The sequence below is a fragment of the Mustelus asterias genome, chromosome 28 (assembly GCF_964213995.1).
Source record: "Mustelus asterias chromosome 28, sMusAst1.hap1.1, whole genome shotgun sequence".
Lineage (NCBI taxonomy): Eukaryota > Metazoa > Chordata > Chondrichthyes > Carcharhiniformes > Triakidae > Mustelus > Mustelus asterias.
In genome coordinates, this window is record NC_135828.1 from 6856171 (window position 1) to 6878757 (window position 22587).

The 22587-nt window shown below is 46.6% G+C and overlaps 1 protein-coding gene across 5 annotated transcripts in view; it reads right to left on the reverse strand.

Annotated features, from left to right (window-relative positions):
- The window catches only part of ascc1 (activating signal cointegrator 1 complex subunit 1), a 73686-nt gene that overhangs the window by 45614 nt on the left and 5485 nt on the right, over positions 1-22587 (reverse strand). For all 5 annotated transcript variants that reach the window (XM_078199484.1, XM_078199483.1, XM_078199485.1 and 2 more), the window contains exons 3-6: positions 20883-20982; positions 15877-15974; positions 11893-12071; positions 4564-4700 (exon numbers count right to left, since the gene is read on the reverse strand). In XM_078199484.1, coding sequence (XP_078055610.1) covers positions 4564-4700; positions 11893-12071; positions 15877-15974; positions 20883-20982 — 514 coding nt within the window. The remainder of the gene's footprint in view (positions 1-4563; positions 4701-11892; positions 12072-15876; positions 15975-20882; positions 20983-22587) is intronic.

Below are 22587 nucleotides of genomic sequence, written 5' to 3' on the forward strand. Positions count from 1 at the left end.
GCAATGAAGTTACTGTGAAAATCCCCTCGTCGCCACACTCCGGCGCCTGTTCGGGCACACCAAGGGAGAACTTAGCATGGCCAATGCACCCTAACCAGCACGTCTTTCGGACTGTGGGAGGAAACCGAGGCACCCGGAGAAAACCCACGCAGACACGGGGAGGACGTGCGGAGTCTGCACAGACAGTGATCCAAGTCGGGAATTGAACCCAGGTCCCTAGCGCTGTGAGGCAGCAGTGCTAACCCACTGTGCCGTCCCTGATATTTTCAGGTAGTTCCGCAAACAGGAGAGTTCAAAAACCGTTGATATAAAGCCAACCTTTGTGCACTCCCTGTAATGACTTCGTTATAGCAAACGGGAATGTGGATAACACGGCCCTGAATTGTTTAAAAGCAAATTACTGCGGATGCTGGAATCTGAAACCAGGAGAGAAAATACTGGAAAATCTCAGCAGGTCTGGCGGCATCTGTAAGGAGAGAAAAGAGCTGACGTTTCGAGTCCAACTTTGACAAAGGGTCATCTGGACTCGAAACGTCAGCTCTTTTCTCTCCTTACAGATGCTGCCAGACCTGCTGAGATTTTCCAGCATTTTCTGTCCTGAATGGTTTAACATTATTCCATCATTTTCAAGGGAATTTGCACATTTACTTGTCACCGCGCATCTTAGTCCCGATAGTCGGACTGTGACTGAGCCAAGCTGACCCAATCCAGATGGAAGTGAAAAGGGCATCTCTGAAGTTACAGGGTGGTGTGGTGCAGAGCTTCAATCGAGTATTTAATGACATCTAGTGGCGACTAGATCAAGCCACTTGTGACAGACAGGCATGGAGGGTCCTGCTTCTAAATATTTGTGACTCCACAAGATCATTTGCGAAATGCTGCTCGTGTGCGTAAAGCAGGGACTCGGAATGGGTGAGCAGTGCTGAAGCTCGGACTGACAATGGTAACGATCCTCGAGTTACTTTGCTGAAGGAATGAGACGCAGATTGAAATATTTTCAGAAACAGCAAGTAGTCTCACAACACTAGGTTAAAGTCCAACAGGTTTATCTGGCACGAGCTTTCGGAGCGCTGCTCCTTCATCAGGTGAGTGCAGGATGTGTTTCACAAACAGGACATATATAGGCACATATAGGAGTTAAGACAATTCACACCTCTTTAACCTGTGCTTAACCCTCTCTCCACTCGCATTGTCTGCACTTTTAAAGACTTGATTACCTGTTAAGACTCACATTCCAACCATTATCTTGTAATTGAGTTTGTGTCTATATGTGCCCTGTTTGTGAAACAAATCCTGCACTCACCTGATGAAGGAGCAGCACTCCGAAAGCTCGTGCTACCAAATAAACCTGTTGGACTTTAACCTGGTGTTGTAAGACTACTTACTGTGCCTATCCCAGTCCAATGTCAGCAACCAAACATCCAGATTTTCAGAAACTTACATCTGTGCTTTCGAATACTTATTTAAACCTTTCTTGCCTTGATAGTTGGAGCAGAGAAGGGGAGAGAAGACAACAGTCGGACAGCTGCCTAAGAGATCTTTGCAAGTTGACCCTGGGGTGGCACAGTGGTTAGCACTGCTGCCTCATAGCACCAGAAACCCAGGTTCAATTCCAGCCTTGGGTCACTGTCTGTGTGCAGTTTGCACATTCTCCCCTGTGTCTGCGTGGGTTTCCTCCGGGTGCTCCGGTTTCCTCCCACAGTCCAAAGATGTGTGGGTTAGGTTGATTGGCCATGCTAAATTGCCCCCTAGTGTCAGGGGAATTAGCAGGGTAAATATGTAGAGTTACGGGAGTAGGGCCAGGGTGGGATTGTTGTCAGGACAGACTTGATAGAACATAGAACATAGAACATAGAACATTACAGCGCAGAACAGGCCCTTCGGCCCACGATGTTGCACCGACCAGTTAAAAAAAACTGTGACCCTCCAACCTAAACCAATTTCTTTTCGTCCATGAACCTATCTACGGATCTCTTAAACGCCCCCAAACTAGGCGCATTTACAACTGATGCTGGCAGGGCATTCCAATCCCTCACCACCCTCTGGGTAAAGAACCTACCCCTGACATCGGTTCTATAACTACCCCCCCTCAATTTAAAGCCATGCCCCCTCGTGCTGGATTTCTCCATCAGAGGAAAAAGGCTATCACTATCCACCCTATCTAAACCTCTAATCATCTTATATGTTTCAATAAGATCCCCTCTTAGCCGCCGCCTTTCCAGCGAAAACAATCCCAAATCCCTCAGCCTCTCCTCATAGGATCTCCCCTCCATACCAGGCAACATCCTGGTAAACCTCCTCTGCACCCTCTCCAAAGCCTCCACATCCTTCCTGTAATGTGGGGACCAGAACTGCACACAGTACTCCAAGTGCGGCCGCACCAGAGTTGTGTACAGTTGCAACATAACGCTACGACTCCTAAATTCAATCCCCCTACCAATAAACGCCAAGACACCATATGCCTTCTTAACAACCTTATCTACTTGATTCCCAACTTTCAGGGATCTATGCACACATACACCTAGATCCCTCTGCTCCTCCACACTATTCAAAGTCCTCCCGTTAGCCCTATACTCAACACATCTGTTATTCCTACCAAAGTGAATTACCTCACACTTCTCCGCATTAAACTCCATCCGCCACCTCTCGGCCCAACTTTGCAACCTGTCTAAGTCTTCCTGCAAACTACGACACCCTTCCTCACTGTCTACCACACCACCGACTTTGGTGTCATCAGCAAATTTGCTAATCCACCCAACTATACCCTCATCCAGATCATTAATAAATATTACAAACAGCAGTGGCCCCAAAACAGATCCCTGAGGTACACCACTTGTAACCGCACTCCATGATGAATATTTACTATCAACCACCACCCTCTGTTTCCTATCCGCTAGCCAATTCCTGATCCAATTTCCTAGATCACCCCCAATCCCATACATCTGCATTTTCTGCAGAAGCCTACCATGGTGAACCTTATCAAACGCCTTACTAAAATCCATATATACCACGTCCACTGCCTTGCCCCCATCCACCTCCTTGGTCACTTTCTCAAAAAACTCAATAAGGTTAGTAAGGCACGACCTACCTGCCACAAAACCATGCTGACTATCACCTATCAATTCATTACTCTCCAAATAACTATAAATCCTATCCCTTATAATTTTTTCCAACATCTTGCCGACAACAGAAGTGAGACTCACCGGTCTATAATTCCCGGGGAAGTCTCTGTTCCCCTTCTTAAACAATGGGACAACATTCGCTAACCTCCAATCTTCTGGTACTATACCAGAGGCCAACGACGACCTGAAGATCAGAGCCAGAGGCTCTGCAATCACTTCTCTTGCCTCCCAGAGAATCCTTGGATAAATCCCATCCGGACCAGGGGATTTATCTATTTTCAGACCCTCCAGAATATCCTGCACATCCTCCTTATCAACTGTAATACTGTCTATTCTACTCCCCTGCAACCCAGTGTCCTCCTCAGCTATATTCATGTCCCCTTGCGTGAACACCGAAGAGAAATATTGGTTCAATGCTTCACCAATCTCCTCCGGTTCCACACATAACTTCCCTCTGCCATCTATAACTGGCCCTAAACTTGCCCTAACCAACCTTCTGTTCTTGACATACCTATAGAACGCCTTAGGATTCTCTTTAACCCTATCCGCCAAAGTCTTCTCATGTCCCCTTTTAGCCCTTCTAAGCTCGCTCTTCAACTCCCTCTTAGCCAATCTAAAGCTTTCTAGTGCACTACCCGAGTGCTCACGTCTCATCCGAACATAAGCCTCCTTTTTCTTTTTAACCAACAAAGAAACTTTTTTGGTGCACCACGGTTCCCTAGCCCTACCAATTCCTCCTTGCCTGACAGGGACATACCTATCACAGACTCGCAGTAGCTGCTCCTTGAAAAAACTCCACATGTCGGACGTTCCCAGTCCCTGTAATCTCCTAGTCCAACCTATGTTTCCTAATTCTCTCCTAATAGCCTCATAATTACCCTTCCCCCAGCTAAAACCACTGGCCGAATGGGTTCCTTCTGCAATGTAGAGATTCTATGCCTCACAGCGACAGGGACCTGGGTTCAATTCCTGACTTGGGCCACTGTCTGTGTGGAGTCTGCACGTTCTTCCCATGTCTGCGTGGGATTCCTCCCACCAGTGCTCCGGTTCCCTCCCACAATCCAAATATGTGCGGGCTAGGTGGATTGGCCATGCTAAATTGACCCTAGTGTCAGGGGGATTAGAAGGGTAAATATATGGGGTTACGGGGATAGGGGTAGGTGGGATTGTTGCCGGTGCAGGCTCGATGGGCCAAATGGCCTCCTTTTGCAATGTAGGGATTCTATGATTCTACGACCTAGCGAATGATTTCTCCTCCTTCAAATACATACGAGCAAATAATCTTTTGCAGCTTTCAAACCATTCCTCTCACTGTATACTGGCTTCATAAATAACCCCCCCAGGTGGTAAATCTCTGTTGGAACTCAGCAGCAAGTTGAGGAACACCATTCGGATGGAAGAGCGACAGAAGCTTGCTGAAACTGGCTGGGGCTTTACTCACCTGATGAAGTCCTCCTTGCATTTCTGCAGCAGCTCACAGGCTCTGGTGATCTCTTGCTCATTAAGCAGAGCGAGCGTTCCGATCGTCAGGTGGAGCTTTGCTGGGTTCTGGAAAATACTGCTGTCAATCCCCCGGTCCTAGAAGAGAAAAGGAATTTACTTTTTTAAAAAAAAGCTGAATTTGCACATTGCTCCATCCCTCTGGGCAATGCGGCAAATTAGCAAGGAGGGACTTAGGTCTACTGAATGGGGAGTAGTCATAGAAATCCTTACAATGCAGGAGACCATTCTGCCCATCGAGACTGCACCAACTCTCCAATGGGGTCTCTTACCCAGGCACTGTCCCTGTAACAACACATATTTATCATGGCTAATCCCCCTAATTTACACATCTTTAGACACTAAGGGGCAATTTAGCATGGCCAATCCACCTAATCTGCACATTTTAGGACTGTGGGAGGAAACCGGAGCATCCGGAGGAAACCCACGCAGACAGGGAGAGAACGTGCAGACTCCACAGTCATCCAAGCCAGGAATCGAACCTGGGACCCTGGTGCTGTGAGGCAGCAGTGCTAACCATTGTACCACTGCACCACCCAATAGTAGTGAGTATCTAGGAACAATTACACTGCAGAAAGCTGATCAACATTTCAGAAGATGCTACAAATGGCAGGATTCATTGAAGTGTAATTATTATTGTATTATCTGGAATGTTTGCTGAAATCGCACCCCTTTCCAACATTACAACAATGACTATTCTTCAAAAGTATATTATTTGCCGTAAAATGCTTTGGAATGTCAGAAAGGCGCTATATAAATGCAAGTCTCTCTCTTTAGGATGCTTCTTGGTACAAATTACTAACTGCATTGTGGAACTCATGGGTTGACCTAATTCAGTTCCAACTGATAACTGGATCCTAAGCCAGATGGTGAAGTACGAAAGTAGGTGCAATTCCTTTTCTTGATAGCTTTTATTTTTGGAATGCAGCACTACTTTCTGTCTGCCTCCTATCCAGTAACACACTCAGAGTCTCGCAGTGCCTCATTTCACACATCTGAAAAGAATCAGTTAAAACAAATAAAAACACGCTCAAACAAAAAACAGCCCCTTAAAGGAGCACGGCAATCAAAACAGAGTTACAAAATAAACTTATCAAATTGATTTAGAATGTCACTCCTGGGGTTAATGACGCACTGCAGCTTCTGCAGCATCCACCGGGCTTCAAGCATACCGATGGACACCGAGTGCTCCCTCCCTAGGGATGCCTGGATGCAAACGTAGCCATGGGAACAGGGACAGTCGGGCCGAACGACCCCTTCACCGCCCGTTGCCTGGATCTATTAATGATCCAGCAGCAGACTTACCTGAAGGACCTCCATCCTGCCCCATACCCCCCCCTCCCCTCTGCACCAGGTGGCCAGGAGCCGAAGTGCAGCCTGAAAGCTGGGAGCAGGCCCTCAAATAAGCAAAAAGGAGCTGCAGCCTCGCAAAACCTATGTAAACGTGGAACGATTTTTGATTTGATTTATTATTGTCACATGTATTAACATACAGTGAAAAGTATTGTTTCTTGCGCGCTATCCAAAGCATACCATTCATAGAGAAGGAAACGAGAGAGTGCAGAATGTAGTGTTACAGTCATAAAAGAGTTAGAATGAAGTTTCAGAAGCATAGAACGAGAGTAAAAGATAGAATTAGAAGGTAGGCTGGGCACAGCTTGCAAGAGGTCGCCTCACTCCAGCGCCATCTTGGAATTGAAACATGGACTCCTCAAGGCAGCAGAAAAGACAAGTGGCCCAGGAATCCGTAAAACACCCGTAATCTTTTGTTGCACGGGATCGCTGTATGCAACACCCTCCAAGTCAAATCCCCAATGGAAAAGGGGACTCCCATGTAGAGAGCCATCCACTGAGGCCCCCCCGCCCCCCCCCCCCCCCTCCCCCCGTCGCCACCGTCAGAACAGAACACCATGGCTTGCAATCCTTCTTTAATTGTGCTCAAGATACTTCACCAGTCAATGCCCTCCACTCGTTTATCCCTACCCTCAATAATAATACAATTAACGTAACATTAACACGGGGTTCTTCATCAACGCGCAGTGTTAATACTGGTGGTTAATGGGCTTGGAGAGGTTGGGGTGGAGGAATTGTGAAGTAATTAATTAATTGACTAAAAAGTTGATGTCTAGTCAATGATAATTGTGTCAGGAGTATTAGAAACTTTTCTATCATGCTGGTTGTCCAACCACTGCGTTGCTTATGAGCAGTACAAGATGAACAGAATGAGACGTGGGGTATGGGTTGTAAAGTTTTTAGCAACAACAACAGAACAGAGCAGTGAAGCAACCTCCAGGAGATTTCGCCATTGTTGCATATCCAATCACCAGGCCCTTGCGCAGATGGTTATATGCAAGGGTCCGAGCTTAACTCTATGGCCACGTTTGAACCAGTAAGGAAATGTCACATCTTTTCCTGCTTTATTATTGTCACATGTATTAGCACACAATGAAAAGTATTGTTTTGTGTGCGCTATACAAAGCATACCGTACATAGAGAAGGAAAGGAGAGAGTGCAGAATGTAGTGTTATAGTCATAGCTAGGGCGTAGAGAAAGATCAACTTAATGCGGGGTAAGTCCATTCAAAATCATAGAAATCATAGAAACCCTACAGTGCAGAAGGAGGCCATTCGGCCCATCGAGTCTGCACCGACCACAATCCCACCCAGGCCATACCCCCACATATTTACCCTCTAACCTACGCACCTCAGGACTCTAAGGGGCAATTTTTAACCTGGCCAATCAACCTAACCCGCACATCTTTGGACTGTGGGAGGAAACCGGAGCACCCGGAGGAAACCCACGCAGACACGAGGAGAATGTGCAAACTCCACACACTCCAAAAGTCTGACAGCAGCAGGGAAGAAGCTGTTCTTGAGTCGGTCGATACGTGACCTCATAGACGTTTATACCTTTTTCCTGATGGAAAAAGGTGGGAGAGAATGTCATGGGTGCGTGGGGCCCTTAATTATGCTGGCTGTTTTTCTGAGGCAACGGGAAGTGTAGACAGAGTCAATGGATGGGAGGTTGGTTTGCGTGATGGATTGGGTTACATTCATGACTTTTTGTAGTTCCTTGCAGTCTTGGGCAGAGCAGGAGCCATACCAAGCTGTGATACAACCAGAAAGAATGCTTTCTATGGGGCATCTGTAAACGTTGGTGAGAGTCGTAGCGGACATGCCAAATTTCCTTAGTCTTCTGAGAAAGTAGAGGCATTGGTGGGCTTTCTTAACTATAGTGTTGGCGTGGGGGGGGGGGGGGTTCAGGACAGGTTGTTGGTGATCTGGACACCTAAAAACTTAAAGCTCTCGACCCTTTCTACTTTGTCCCCGTTGATGTAGACAGGGGCATGTTGTCCACTACGCTTCCTGAAGTCGATGACAATCTCCTTCATTTTGTTGACATTGAGGGAGAGATTGTCGTCGTACCAGTCCCTCTACCTCATTTCTGTGCTTTGGATGGAAAGAACGTGGGAGAACCCACGGACAGAATGAGAAGCAAAAGAGAGCAGGCGGGGTAGGGAGATTTGCAGAGGGGTAGGGGGGAAAGAGGTGAAACAGAAACAACGAGAGAGGAAGAAAGAGAGCGAGCAAGTGACAGCCTGTTTGTCTATCCCCAAGAGTGCAAATTAAAACAGAAAACTCACTCGCAAAACAGCTGTATTCCTGAAGCTGCATCTCCTTCCTCACCCAGTAAATACGCTGCAATTAAATTGCCACCTGATCCCAATGACTTCTTTAGATCAATGTTACTCAAACAGCTCTGTGCAATGGCCTCCCTGAAATATTGATGCACTGCTGCCTTAAGTTCTGAAAGATGGTTTTAGCCACCCAGAGGAAAGCCGCTGTCGTACTGCAGAAATATCAGAAAATTCAAAATTCTAAGTAGGTCGATGCAAGTCAAACACTCCAGACCCCTCTGGGATCCTCTTAAGGACCTGCCAGGGGGTCCAGAGACCCCGGCTTGCCGTAGATGTTGCTCGTTCCTCCAGAGAGCCCCAGTTCTCTTCAATCCTACCCGTACGGGTTTCGGGTTGCAATTAGAATGCTGACACGAGTATGAAATGGGGCCTCGAGCTATGTGGCTGTGATCATTCCTGGTTGCACAACATAAGCTCCAGGCCTCCTGTCAATTTGGTTCGGGTGACATTAATGGAATGGCCTCGGGGCAGGTCCAGATCAATTTTACACGCTGTAGCCAAGTCTGAAGTGCTTGCTTCATAAAGATTACATACATTCTTTCGACTGAATCGAAGGATTGAATTGGTTCAGTGCCTTGGCTTAATTAGTCACATTGCTCTTTGAGATCGATAAAAGCTTTGATCAGTTTTAATAATTTGTGTATTTGAATGTTCAGTAAGAAGTCTCACAACACCAGGTTAAAGTCCAACAGGTTTATTTGGTAGCAAATACCATTAGCTTTCGGAGCACAGCTCCTTCGTCAGATGGAGTGGATATCTGCTCTCAAACAGTGCACAAACACAGAAATCAAGTTACAGAATACTGATTAGAATGCGAATCTCTACAACCAGCCAGGTCTTAAAGGTACAGACAATGTGGGTGGAGGGAGCATTCAACACAGGTTAAAGAGATGTGTATTGTCTCCAGACAGAACAGCTCGTGAGATTCTACAAGCCCAGGAGGCAAGCTGTGGGGGTTACTGATAATGTGACATAAACCCAACATCCCGGTTTAGGCCGTCCTCATGTGTGCGGAACTTGGCTATCAGTTTCTGCTCAGCGACATATTTGAATGTTCACAGCTTTCTCGATTATGCTTCGATGTAATTGTGTCACTGCCAGTTGTTAATTGGCCACACTGACAGACCGCCCATGGTGTGGCTCGCATGTGGTTTGGAAAGCGGCTGTGACGTTTAATTGCCTTGCATGTCCTCGAAGCCCACTACTCAAGCATGCCTCGTGTCTAAATCACGGTCATGGGCATTCGGCGTCTGATCTTCGGGTAAGTGTTCTCCAAGGCGGCCTTCACGACACACGACAGCGCAGAGTCGCTGAGCAGAAACTGATAGCCAAGTTCCGCACACATGAGGACGGCCTAAACCGGGATCTTGGGTTTATGTCACACTATCAGTAACCCCCACAGCTTGCCTCCTGGACTTGCAGAATCTCACTGGCTGTTCTGTCTGGAGACAGTACACATCTCTTTAACCTGTGCTTAATGCTCCCTCCACCCACATTGTCTGTACCTTTAAGATCTGGTTGGCTGTAGAGATTCGCATTCTAAAACTTGATTTTGTGTCTCTGTATGTCCTGTTTGAACATTTCCACTCCATCTGACGAAGGAGCAGCGCTCCGAAAGCTTATGGTATTTGCTACCAAATAAACCTGTTGGACTTTAACCTGGTGTTGTGAGACTTCTTGCCTTGTTTGAGAGCAGATATCCACTCCATCTGACGAAGGAGCAGCGCTCCGAAAGCTAATGGCATTTGCTACCAAATAAACCTGTTGGACTTTAACCTGGTGTTGTTAAAACTCTTATTGTGTCTAAATCAGCAGATGCAAATTTGAATTCACCTGATGAAGGAGCGGCGTTCCGAAAGTTCGTGCTACTAAATAAACCTGTTGGACTTTAACCTGGTGTTGAGAGACTATGTACCAAACTGTGGGGGTCAGAGGGCAATCGTCACCTCCCTGTACGATTCATGCTTCCGCTCAATAATTGGCTTTCCTTCTAATTACGAGAGTCCTTTTGAACCGCGTGTAGGTTCTCAGATAGGGATGCCAATCCCCATCTGAGAGATTGGGGCAGCACCGTAGCACAGTGGTTAGCACTGCTGCCTCACAGCGCCTGGGACCCGGGTTCAATTCCCAGCTTGGGTCACTGTCTGTGTGGAGTTTGCACCTTCTCCCCGTGTCTGCGTGGGTTTCCTCCAGGTGCTCCGGTTTCCTCCCACAGTCTGAAAGACGTGCTGGTTAGGGTGCATTGACTCGAACAGGTGCCGGAGTGTGGCGAATAGGGGCATTTCACAGTAACTTCACTGCAGCGTTAATGTAAGCCTTACTTGCGACTAATAAATAAACTTGAACAAAACCAACACTGCTGTTTCTGGGAGCTTGCTGTGCACACATTGGCTGCTGCATTTCTTTCATCATGAGAGTGAAGCAACCCTCCAGGAGATTTTGCCATTGTTGCATGCCCAACGATCAGGCCCTTGAACAGATGGTTATATGCAAGGGTCCGAGCTTCGCTCGCTATGGCCACAATGTTTGAGCCAATAAGGAAATGTCACATCTTTTCCTGCTTTGGATGGAATGAATGTGTGAGAACCAGTGGACAGAAAGAGAGGCAAAAGCAAGCAGGTGGGGGGAGGGAGATTTGCAGAGGGGTAGGGGGGAAAGAGGTGACCAAGGAACTGAAACAAAGAGAGAGGAAGAAAGAGAACAAGCAATTGGAAGCCCGCTCTGACTCACTCTTTTTCTTCCTCCCTCTTTGTTCTGTCTCTTGGTCACCTCCTTCCCCCTACCAAATGCTATTAGTCCCAGAACATTCTGATGAAAAATCATAGACCTGAAAGGTTAATTGTTTTTGTCTCCACGGATGCGGCCTGACCTGCTGAGTGTTCCCAACATTTCGCACAGTGGGTTAGCACTGCTGCCTCACTGCGCCAGGGACCCCGGGTTCGATTCCCGGCTTGGGTCACTGTCTGTGCGGAGTCTGCACATTCTCCCCGTGTCTGGGTGGGTTTCCTCCAGGTGCTCCAGTTTCCTCCCACACTCCAAAAGACCATCGAACCATAGAAACCCTACAGTGCAGAAAGAGGCCATTCGGCCCATAAAGTCTGCACCCGGGCCCTATCCCTACATATTTACCTGCTAATCCCTCTAACCCTCATATTTACCCACTAATCCCGTGCTGGTTAGGGTGCATTGGCCATGCTAAATTCTCCCTCAACGTACCCGCCAGAGTGTGGCGACTAGGGGGATTTTCACAGTAACTTCATTGCAGTGTTAATGTAAGCCTTACTCGTGATACTAACCAATAAACTTTAAAAATATTTTGTTTTTATTTCAAATTTCCGTTTTTGCTTCAGAAGTACTTCATTGGCTGTAAGTCACTGCAGAAAATCCTGAGGTCAGTGTCAGTGCCAGTTCTTTTTAAAGCATCTTCAGCCAGCTGGTACTCAAATGGATGGCTATGCAGCCTGCCAGGAACACCTATTTCTTGCAGATATCAGCCTGGTTCATCAAGCCCATGTCCTTTCCTAACCCCAGCTCACCTTGGGCAGAGGTACTGCTCCAGCCTCAGCAACGTACCTGGGAGCACTCATCCAGCACCCGCTCTTTGAACTTCACAAACTGCTCCTGGATCGTGGGGTGATTTATGGCAAAGGACAGGAAATGAGTGAAGGGCTGCTTCCTGCGGTAACTCTCCAACATCACCTCGATCCGGGTCTGTGCTGACGTGACAGCTGCTCGCTGCTGCCCAGTGATGACTGGAAACAAGGAAAGGTTGAAATTAAGTTTCTCCTTCTATCACCACGAATCAGTCTCTGCTCAGCTACAGCACAGAGCTGCCTCTGCATAACGTCGTGTATCCCAGGCCTCATCCCAACTGCAGTGGCTGCATGAGTGCATTTTCCAATAGATTGACCAATTTGACCCCAACAGCAGAACAGAGAATAAGGACAATTACAGCGCAGGAACAGGCCCTTCAGCCCTCCAAGCCTGCACCGACCATGCTGCCCAACTGAACTAAAACCCCCTACCCTTCCGGGGACCATACCTGTCTATTCCCATCCTATTCATGTATTGGTCAAGACGCCCCTTAAAAGTCACTATCATATCTGCTTCCACTACCTCCCCCGGCAGCAAGTTCTAGGCACCCACCACCCTCTGTGTAAAAAACTTGCCTCGTCCATCTCCTTTAAACCTTGCCCCTCGCACCTTAAACCTGTGCCCCCTGGTAATTGACTCTTCCACCCTGAGAAAAAGCTTCTGCCTATCCACTCTGTCCTTGTCCCTCATAATCTTCTAGACTTCTATCAGGTCGCCCCTCAACCTCTGTCGCTCCAGTGAGAACAAACCAAGTTTCTCCAACCTCTCCTCATAGCTAATGCCCTCCATACCAGGCAACATCCTGCATCAACAAGGTCATCTATGTGCAGACCCACAAGAGATGGGTGAGATCCTAAATGAATATTTCTCAACTGTATTTACTGTTAAGAAAAGCATGGATGTTAGGGAACTCGGGGAAATAAATAGTGATGTCTTGAGGAGTGTACATATTACAGAGGTGGTGGTGCTGGAAGTCTTAAAGTGCATCAATATAGATAAATCCCCAGGACCTGATGAAGTATATCCCAGGACATTGTGGGAGGCTAGGGAGGAAATTGCGGGTCCCCTAGCCAAGATATTTGAATCATCGATAGTCACGGGTGAGGTGCCTGAAGATTGGAGAGTGGCAAATGTTGTGCCTTTGTTTAAAAAGGGCTGCAGGGAAAAGCCTGGGAGCCTCACATCTGTGGTGGGTAAATTGTTGGAAGGTATTTTAAGGGACAGGATCTACAGGCATTTAGAGACGCAAGGACTGATTAGGGACAGTCAGCATGGCTTTGAGTGGAAAATCATGTCTCACAAATTTGATTGAGTTTTTTGAAGGGGTAACCAAGAAGGTAGATGAGGGCAGTGCGGTTGATGTTGTCTACATGGACTTTAGCAAAGCCTTTGACAAGGTACCGCATGGTAGGTTGTTGCATAAAGTTAAATCTCACGGGATCCAGGGTGAGGTATCTAAATGGATACAAAATTGGCTTCTTGACAGAAGCCAAAGGGTGGTTGTAGAGAGTTGTTTTTCAAACTGGAGGCCTGTGACCAGCGGTGTGCCTCAGGGATCAGTGCTCAGTCCACTGTTATTTGTCATTTATATTAATGATTTGGATGCGAATATAGGAAGCATGGTTAATAAGTTTGCAGATGACACTAAGATTGGTGGCATGGTGGACAGTGAAGAAAGTTATCTCCAATTGCAACGGGATCTTGATCAATTGGGCCAGTGGGCTGACGAATGGCAGATGGAGTTAATTTAGACAAATGCGAGGTGATGCATTTTGGTAGATTGAACCAGGGCAGAACTTACTCAGTTAATGGTAGGACGTTGGGGAGAGTTACAGAACAAAGAGATCTAGGGTTACATGTTCATAGCTCCTTGAAAGTGGTGTCACAAGTGGACAGAGTGGTGAAGAAGGCATGCTTGGTTTCATCAGTCAGAACATTGAATACAGGAGTTGGAATGTCTTGTTGAAGTTGTACAAGACATTGGTAAGGCCACACTTGGAATACTGTGTGCAATTCTGGTCACCCTATTATAGAAAGGATATTATTAAACTAGAAAGAGTGCAGAAAAGATTTACTAGGATGCTACCGGGACTTGATGGATTGAGTTATAAGGAGAGGCTGGATAGACTGGGATTTTTTTCTCTGGAGTGTAGGAGGCTGAGGGGTGATCTTATCGAGGTCTATAAAATAATGAGGAGCACAGATCAGCTCGATAGTCAATATCTTTTCTCAAAGGTAGGGGAGTCTAAAACTAGAGGGCATAGGTTTATGGTGAGAGGGGAGAGATACAAAAGTGACCAGAGGGGCAATTTTTTCACACAGAAGGTGGTGAGTGTCTGGAACAAGCTGCCAGAGGCAGTAGTAGAGGCGGGTAGAATTTTGTCTTTTAAAATGCATTTAGATAGTTACATGGGCACGATGGGTATAGAGGGATATGGGCCAAATGCTGGCAATTGGGATTAGCTTAGGGGTTTAAAAAAAAAGGGCGGCATGGACAAGTTGGGCCAAAAGGCCTGTTTCCATGCTGTAAACCTCTATGACTCTATAAATCTTTTCTGTATCCTCTCCAAAGCCACCACATCCTTCACTCGCCACATTAAAAACCTTGCACTGAAAATCTCACTTGCGGCAATACATTAAATGACCAGGATGGGTCTTTTTTGGTATTGTTTGGGTGGGGAATTGGAGATCAGCACTGAAAGAAATTGAGTAGTGCCACAGGATCTTCAAACTCTCCTCAAGGCACCAGAAGCAAGACCTTGATTGACCATCTGACCTGAAGGACCTAGACTATGAAGCATGGGTGGCATGGACAGGTTGGGCTGAAGGGCCTGTTTCCATGCTGTAAACCTCTTTGACTCTATGAGCTTAAATCTTTGGGAATGCATCAATACTATAGAGGTGAAACAGTCATAGACAACATGCTTCGGCAAAGGGTCATCTGGATTTGAAACGTCAGCTCTTTTCTCTCCTTACGGATGATGCCAGACCTGCTGAGATTTTCCAGCATTTTCATTTTTTGTTTCATAGACAAGATGCGTTACTTTCATAGTGGTCCTAACACCCACATCTCACAACGCAGATCGACTCTGAATCAGAAGTAATATTTGTGAGGCACTTTTTAAAATTCATTCCTAGGATATGGACATCAGGGGCAGGGGTGATATTTACTGCCCATCCCTAACTGCCCTCGAGGTGGTGGTGGGGAGCTACCTTCTTGAGCCACTGCAGTTGTCACAGAGCTGGGTGACACGGTGGCACAGTGGTTAGCACTGCCACCTCACAGCTCCAGGGACCCGGGTTCGATTCCCGGCCTCGGGTCACTGTCTGTGTGGAGCTTGCACGTTCTCCCCATGTCTGCGTGGGTTTCCTCCGGGTGCTCCAGTTTCCTCCCACAGTCCGGGTTAGGTGCATTGGCCATGATAAATTGCCCCTTAGTGTCACGGGACGTATAAATTAGAGGGATTAGCTGGGTAAATATATGGGATTATGGGGCTAGGGCCTGGGTGGGATTGTGGTCGGTGCAGGCTCGATGGGCCGGATGACCTCCTTCTACACTGTAGGATTTCTATGGCTGACTTCTATGAACTGTTCTGTCGGAGGTGCCTGACTTGCAGAAAACACAGCCTCTGATCTACTTTTGTGTTTCGATGGTTGGTTCAAATAATTTCTGGTCGATGGTGGCCTTTGGAATGCTGATGGTGGGAGATTCAACCGTGGCAATGCGGAATGTCGAGGGGAGGAGGTCAGACTCCCTCTCGTTGGAGGTGGTCATTTCCTGGAACTTGTGCGGTGGCGTGAATGCTACTTGTCAGTTATCAGTCCAAGCCTGAATACCTTGCTGCACGCAGGTACGGACAGCTTAATAACATGTACAAAAACAGAAGTGCGCCTCCTTTTACAACTTAACAAGCATTTCACGGGCTAATAAAACAGTCCCTTTGGACATCTGCTGAAGCTCACCAATTTCTCCCTCTATTCCAGGTTTGGGTATCGTTATAGTCGCTCGCGTCTCAGTCTCCAGTCTCCGTTTCGTCTCCCCTTTCTTCCCAATTATGTGTCTGTGGAAAAAGAAAAGCTATGTTTTTAATTGGACAAAACGTACTTCACGGTGGGGATGGCAGCACCTTTGCTCTTGGAACAAATGAAACAGTCAAAAGGTTTTTTGCTAGATCTCATTTTGAAGACATTAAATCCTCAGACAGGACAAATGTCAAGTAGTTTTGCCTTTCAGAAAGTGACAGACGTTTATGATGGATTTTTATCGGGCAAACATACCTCACTTAAAAAACTTGGCTAATTATAGGTTCTGTAAAGGAAATCTCTCCTTTATAAAACTGCGTCACTTCCATTGAAGAGAATTCGAACCAAAGAACAAAGAAACTTACAGCACAGGAACAGGCCTTTCGGCCCTCCAAGCCTGCACCGACCATGCTGTCCGTCTGGACTAAAACCCCCTACCCTTCCGGGGACCACATCCCTCTGTTCCCATCCTTTTCATGTATTTGTCCAGACGCCTCTTAAAAGTCACTATCGTATCTGCTTCCACTACCACCCCCGGCAGCGAGTTCCAGGCACCCACCGCCCTCTGTGCAAAAAAAAAAACTTGTCTCGTACATCTCTTTTTAAACCTTGCCCCTCGCACCTTAAACCTATGCCCCCGAGTAATTGACTCTTCCACCCTGGGAAAAAGTTTCTGACTATTTTTCTAACTGGCAATAACTTGTACTTGTCTAGAGATGAAAGGAGAAGATGGGACAGAGGGGGAAGCGGGGGGAGAAAAGGTAAGGGAAGGGGGATGAAGTAGGGGGAAAGAGTTTGGGGGGAGGGGGAAGAAAAATGAAGAAATAAAGAAATAAAAGGTAGAGAACAGTAAAAAATTAAATAAAACAAAATGAAAACATCAAATTCAACAACTTCAGATGATTTGCTCTACCCCACCTCGGCCCCTTTGTTTTCATTCTATTTTAGAATGCCATTAGCAGCCTTTCCCCTGGTTTCTGTGGCTATGACTCATCTTTCATTCCCTCCCCCTGCAGTATAAATATCTCCCACTTTCTGTGCCTTGTAGCTTTGACAAAGAGTCATCTGGACTCGAAACATCAGCTCTTTTCTCTCCTTACAGATGCTGCCAGACTGCTGAGGTTTTCCAGCGTTTTCACCATTGTCGATTGTTGGAAAAACCCACCTGGGTCACTAATGTCCTTTCGGGAAGGAAATCTGTCGTCCTTACCCAGTCTGGCCTACATGTGACTCCAGAGCCACACCAATGTGGTTGACTCTCAACTACCCTCTGAAATGGCCCAACAAGTCACTCAGTTGTATCAGTGATTCAAGGCAGCAGCTCACCGCCACCTTCTCGAGGGCAAATAGGGATGGGAATAAATGCTGGCTGGCCAGCGATGCCCACGTCCCATGAATGAATAAAAAAAAGCCCTGACACTAAAAGGAACACCATCAGTCATCATCACACTCTTATCCTTGGGAATTCTCTCCCCGAACCCTTTGTTATGTCACTCCCTGTCTTCAAACCCCTCCACTAACCCTAGTCACCTCAAGGAGTCATAGAAATGTACAGTACAAAAGGAGGCCCGTGGTGCCTGTACTGGTTCTTAGAAAGAGCACCCATGTGTTTGGGCTGTCACCTTGAAAGTTGCTCATAGAATCCCTACAGTGCAGGAGGCCACCATTTGGCCCATCGAGTCTGCACCGACCACAATCCCACTCAGGCCTTATTGCTGTAACCTCTCATATTTACCCCGCTAATCCCCCTGACACTATGGTCAATTTAGCATGGTCAATCAATCTAACCCACATATCTTTGGATTGTGGAAGGAACAACACCAGGTTAAAGTCCAACAGGTTTATTTGGTAGCAAAAGCCACACAAGCTTTCGGAGCTGCAAGCCCCTTCTTCAGGTGAGTGGGAATTCTGTTCACAGAGTATATAAAGACACAAACTCAAACTTAGTGTCTTTATATGCTCTGTTTGTGAACAGAATTCCCACTCACCTGAAGAAGGGGCTTAGAGCTCCGAAAGCTTGTGTGGCTTTTGCTACCAAATAAACCTGTTGGACTTCAACCTGGTGTTGTTAAACTTCTTACTGTGTTTACCCCAGTCCAACGCCGGCATCTCCACATTGTGGAAGGAAACCAGAGCACGTGGAGGAAACCCACGCAGACACGGGGAGAACGTGCAAACTCCACACAGACAGCCGGGACTACCACCCCCCCCCCCCCATCCCCTCCCCCCAACCGATTGTTTTTGGTTACTGACCCATTTGCCAGGAAGAACAGCTTTCCTCCACCTGCTCTATCAAAACCCCTCACTTTAAAAACCTCGCGTCAGTCACTTCTCAACCTTCTTTGCTCCAAAGAAAACAGTGCTTCCTTTTTCCAACCTCTGAGTTTCCTCATCCCCGGTAACATCCTGGAAAAGCTCCTCTGTACCTTAAATCTTTCCTGATTAAGTGTGGTGCCCAAAAGTGTCCACAGCACTTGAACTGTGGTCTATCCAGTGAATTGCAAGATTCAGCACGACAGCGGCAACAATAATCTCTCCCTCAATGTCAACAAAATGAAGGAGATAGTCATCAACTTCAGGAAGCATAAAGGAGAACATGCCCCTGTCTACATCAACGGAGACAAAGTAGAAAGAGTCGAGAGCTTTAAGTTTTTAGGTGTCCAGATCACCAACAACCTGTCCTGGTCCCCCCCATGCCAACACTATAGTTAAGAAAGCCCACCAATGCCTCTACTTTCTCAGACGACTAAGGACATTTGGCATGTCAGCTATGACTCTCACCAACTTTTACAGATGCACCATAGAAAGCATTCTTTCTGGTTGTATCACAGCTTGGTCTGGCTCCTGCTCTGTCCAAGACCGCAAGAAACTACAAAAGGTTGTGAATGAAGCCCAATCCATCACGCAAACCAGCCTCCCATCCACTGACTCTGTCTACACTTCCTGCTGCCTCGGCAAAGCAGCCAGCATAATTAAGGACCCCACACATCCCGGACATTCTCTCTTCCACCTTCGGGAAAAAGATACAAAAGTCTGAGGTCACGTACCAACCGACTCAAGAACAGCTTCTTCCCTGCTGCCATCAGACTTTTGAATGGACCTACCTCACGTTAAGTTGATCTTTCTCTACACCCCAGCTATGACTGTAACACTGCATTCTGCACTCTCTCATTTCCTTCTCTATGAATGTATGCTTTTTCTGTATAGTGCGCAAGAAACAATACTTTTCACTGTTATGTTAATACATGTGACAATAATAAATCAAATCAACTTTGCCTTTCATATTTTATTCCTTCAGCTCTTTTCCTAACTGCTATCCAGCCCCCAGCCCCCCACCGTGAAACATCTCAGGGTATGTGAACACAGTAAAACCTCAAAGCTGTGCTTATTACAGCCGCACATTGCATAGTGCACTGCCACCCAATGGCAACACAGGAAAACACAAGCAGTCTCTAACTGGCCTTGGCCAGTTTAATATTTTGCTGCCAAGAACATTTTTATTATTCATAGAATCCCTACAGTGCAGGAGGCAGCCATTAGGCCTATCGAGTCTGCACCGACCACAATCCCACCCAGGCCCCATCCCCACAACGCCATGCATTTACCCTAGCTAGCCCCCCTTCCCCGACACTAAGGGGCAACTGAGCATGGCCAATCCACCTAACCCGGACTGAGAGAGGAAACCGGGGCACCTGGAAGAAACCCACACAGACACTGGGAGAATGTGCAAACTCCACACAGACAGTGACCCAAGGCCGGAATCGAACCCGGGTCCCTGGCGCTGTGAGTCAGCAGCGTTAACCACTGTGTCACCGTGCCACCCTGTTAATGTTCAGGGCCAGTAAGAACATTTTTTAGAAACTAATTGCTAACATTTATTAACTATTAACGTTGCTAATAAGATCTGGAATGAAATCCAGCCGTGCACAAGCAGTCTGGAGGAGAGAAAATAAAATCGGGTTTACACTTTGGGTACAGACTTCAGTTTATCAGTCTATCGAGCCATCCCCAAATATTATAGTGTGTGTGGAAATTAAGTTGTAATTCCAGCTATGGCCAAATATTTAATTCACTTTGTTCTGCAAGATTAAGGATGCTCACTTCAAATAAAGCACCATGGGATTGCTTTGAAACTATAGTTAAAAGCAGTTAAAAAAATGCAGATGCTGGTGTGAAAAATTAAGTTACAACAATTGTGGAAATTAAGTTATGCCAAACAACTCTGTCGAGTAATGGAAAATGCTTATTAGCAAACAAGGCCTTCAGTGAGGCCACCGCTTGTGTACTCAGGATAAGCGACTAATCTAAACCTTGTGTTAGTTTCATAAACAGTGTTCCCAGCCTTGGCCACAGGATGAAAATAAGACCCTTTCAATAACAAAATTCCAAAGAGCAAGATACGGTGAACTGCTACATTTTCTGTATGAATCGACAGAACACCTTGCAATGCTTTGCACTGTATTGTGTTCTCATTTGTGCACAAGTAATTAAAGCTTGAAAGCCTAAGTACTCTTAATGCCTAGTGCTGTTTATACCCAGGTATTCGACAAGAGAAAGGTAACATTTCCCTTTATATTCTCACACCTAGACTATCAAAGCATGCTATGCGTGAATGAATTACTGGGGAGTTCAGTAAATACCTTGCTTATTTTGTGCGTTAGATTGAAAACTAATTAACCTGTTTAAGACCTTAAGACGTGGAAGTGGAATAGGCCATTCAGCCCATCAAGTCTGCTCCATCCACTCAATGAGATCATAATTATTCTGTTTCTGGCACCAGTCAGGACTGACCAGGATACTGGGACAACTCCCTGCTCTACGTCAAACAGTTTGCTGGGATCGTTTAAGGTCTCCCCTGTGTGTCCAGGACAGGTGGGGGAAAAGGACATGGTTTAGTCTGGGGCAAACAGAAACATGCCTGTAAATCCCAAATGGTGTGAACTCACTTGTAAAGAGCACTGGGCACAGCCATGGCACAGCGATAGCCTCGGTCTGTCTGTTCTATAAGTGCAGAGTCGCAAGGCTCATCCATACAGTCTACAACTCCTACACAACAAAGAGAGAAATCATTCATGGCACCATTGAACCTTGGAGCTCCAATTCACAGCCACAGTTCAGCAACATAGATGCATATCTGAATCCAAAACAAGACGACATAGGAAACATAAGCGATGGTTGTTCCATCTCTGGTACAATGGGATACTTTAGTCAAGATTTGGTTACTTTAGTTAAAGTTTATTTATTAGTCACAAGTCGGCTTATATTAACAGCGCAATGAAGTTACTGTGAAAATCCCCTAGTCGTCACACTCCGGCGTCTGTTTGGGTACACTGAGGGAGAATTTAGCACGGCCAATTCACCTAACCAGCACATCTTTCGGACTGTGGGAGGAAACTGGAGCACCCGGAGCAAACCCACGCATACACGGGGAGAACGTGCAAACTCCACACAGACAGTGGTGACCCAAGCTGGGAATCGAACCCGGGTCCCTGGCGCTGTGAGATAGCAGTGCTAACCACTGTGCCACCGTACATATTATACTACATATAATTACATATTACATATATATGTTAGTATATTAAGGAAGACCAATAAAAATTGAGGAATGGTATGGAAACGTCCAGGTGGAATGCAAAAAAGTTGCATTCTGTTCCCTTTAACAGTGGACAGAACCATTTTCATGTCATTGTTTTATCCATGTCTATATTCTCCCTGTAAGGAACGGTACAAAAGGTCAGTACATTGGAAAATTCTTACACCATACTCCACCAATTCTCAGCCTGTTAAAGATAAAGGTTTTAATTAGTTTTCCGCTCAAGTTTTAATTACAACTGAGTCACACTGTTTGTTTTTAAAGTTGTGCAAGCCTTTCCACTGAAAAACCTTGGGTAACATGTGCAGTGGAGCGACTATTAGTGACTCACTGGAGACTGCTCAATGCCTACGCAGGAGGCAGCATTTGTACGACGGGATGAGGATCTGTGCTCAGCAGCCAAGCTAGTGAGATTGCTGCGTTGTAGACTCGGAGCGGGAGATGACGGGACAGCACAAAGAGCTCTCCAGAAATGACAAAACATCACACATGCATCTCCTGGTTTCAAACCAGGTTTCAATCTGGGCTCTGCAAGGAGATCACAGGCTCCAGGACATCATCACAATTCTGCTCATCTGTCGACAGGCATATTGCCATTGGAAATGTCTCAAGAATTTTGGGGGTTTTTTGTTTGATAGTATACTACTCCTGTTGCATACGAACTAAGCATTTTCTCTGCAGTAACGGGTGGCACAGTGGTTAGCACTGCTGCCTCACAGCACCAGGGACCCAGGTTCAATTCCAGCCTTGGGTCACTGTCTGTGTGCAGTCTGCACATTTTCCCCGTGTCTGCGTGGGTTTCCTCCCATAGTCCAAAGGTTAGGTTGATTGGCCATGGTAAATTGCCCCTAGTGTCAAGGGGAATAGCAGGGTAAAAATGCAGGCTTGCGAGGATAGCACCTGGGTGGGATTGTTGTTGGTGCAGGCTCGATGGGCCAAATGGCCTCCTTCTGCACTTTAGGGATTCTATGAACAGCAGAGATTGCTGTTCGGAGGTTAGGACACTGCATCTTCAGGAATGTGCCATTTACTAGGGGCCCCCAGGAGCGCACGAGAAT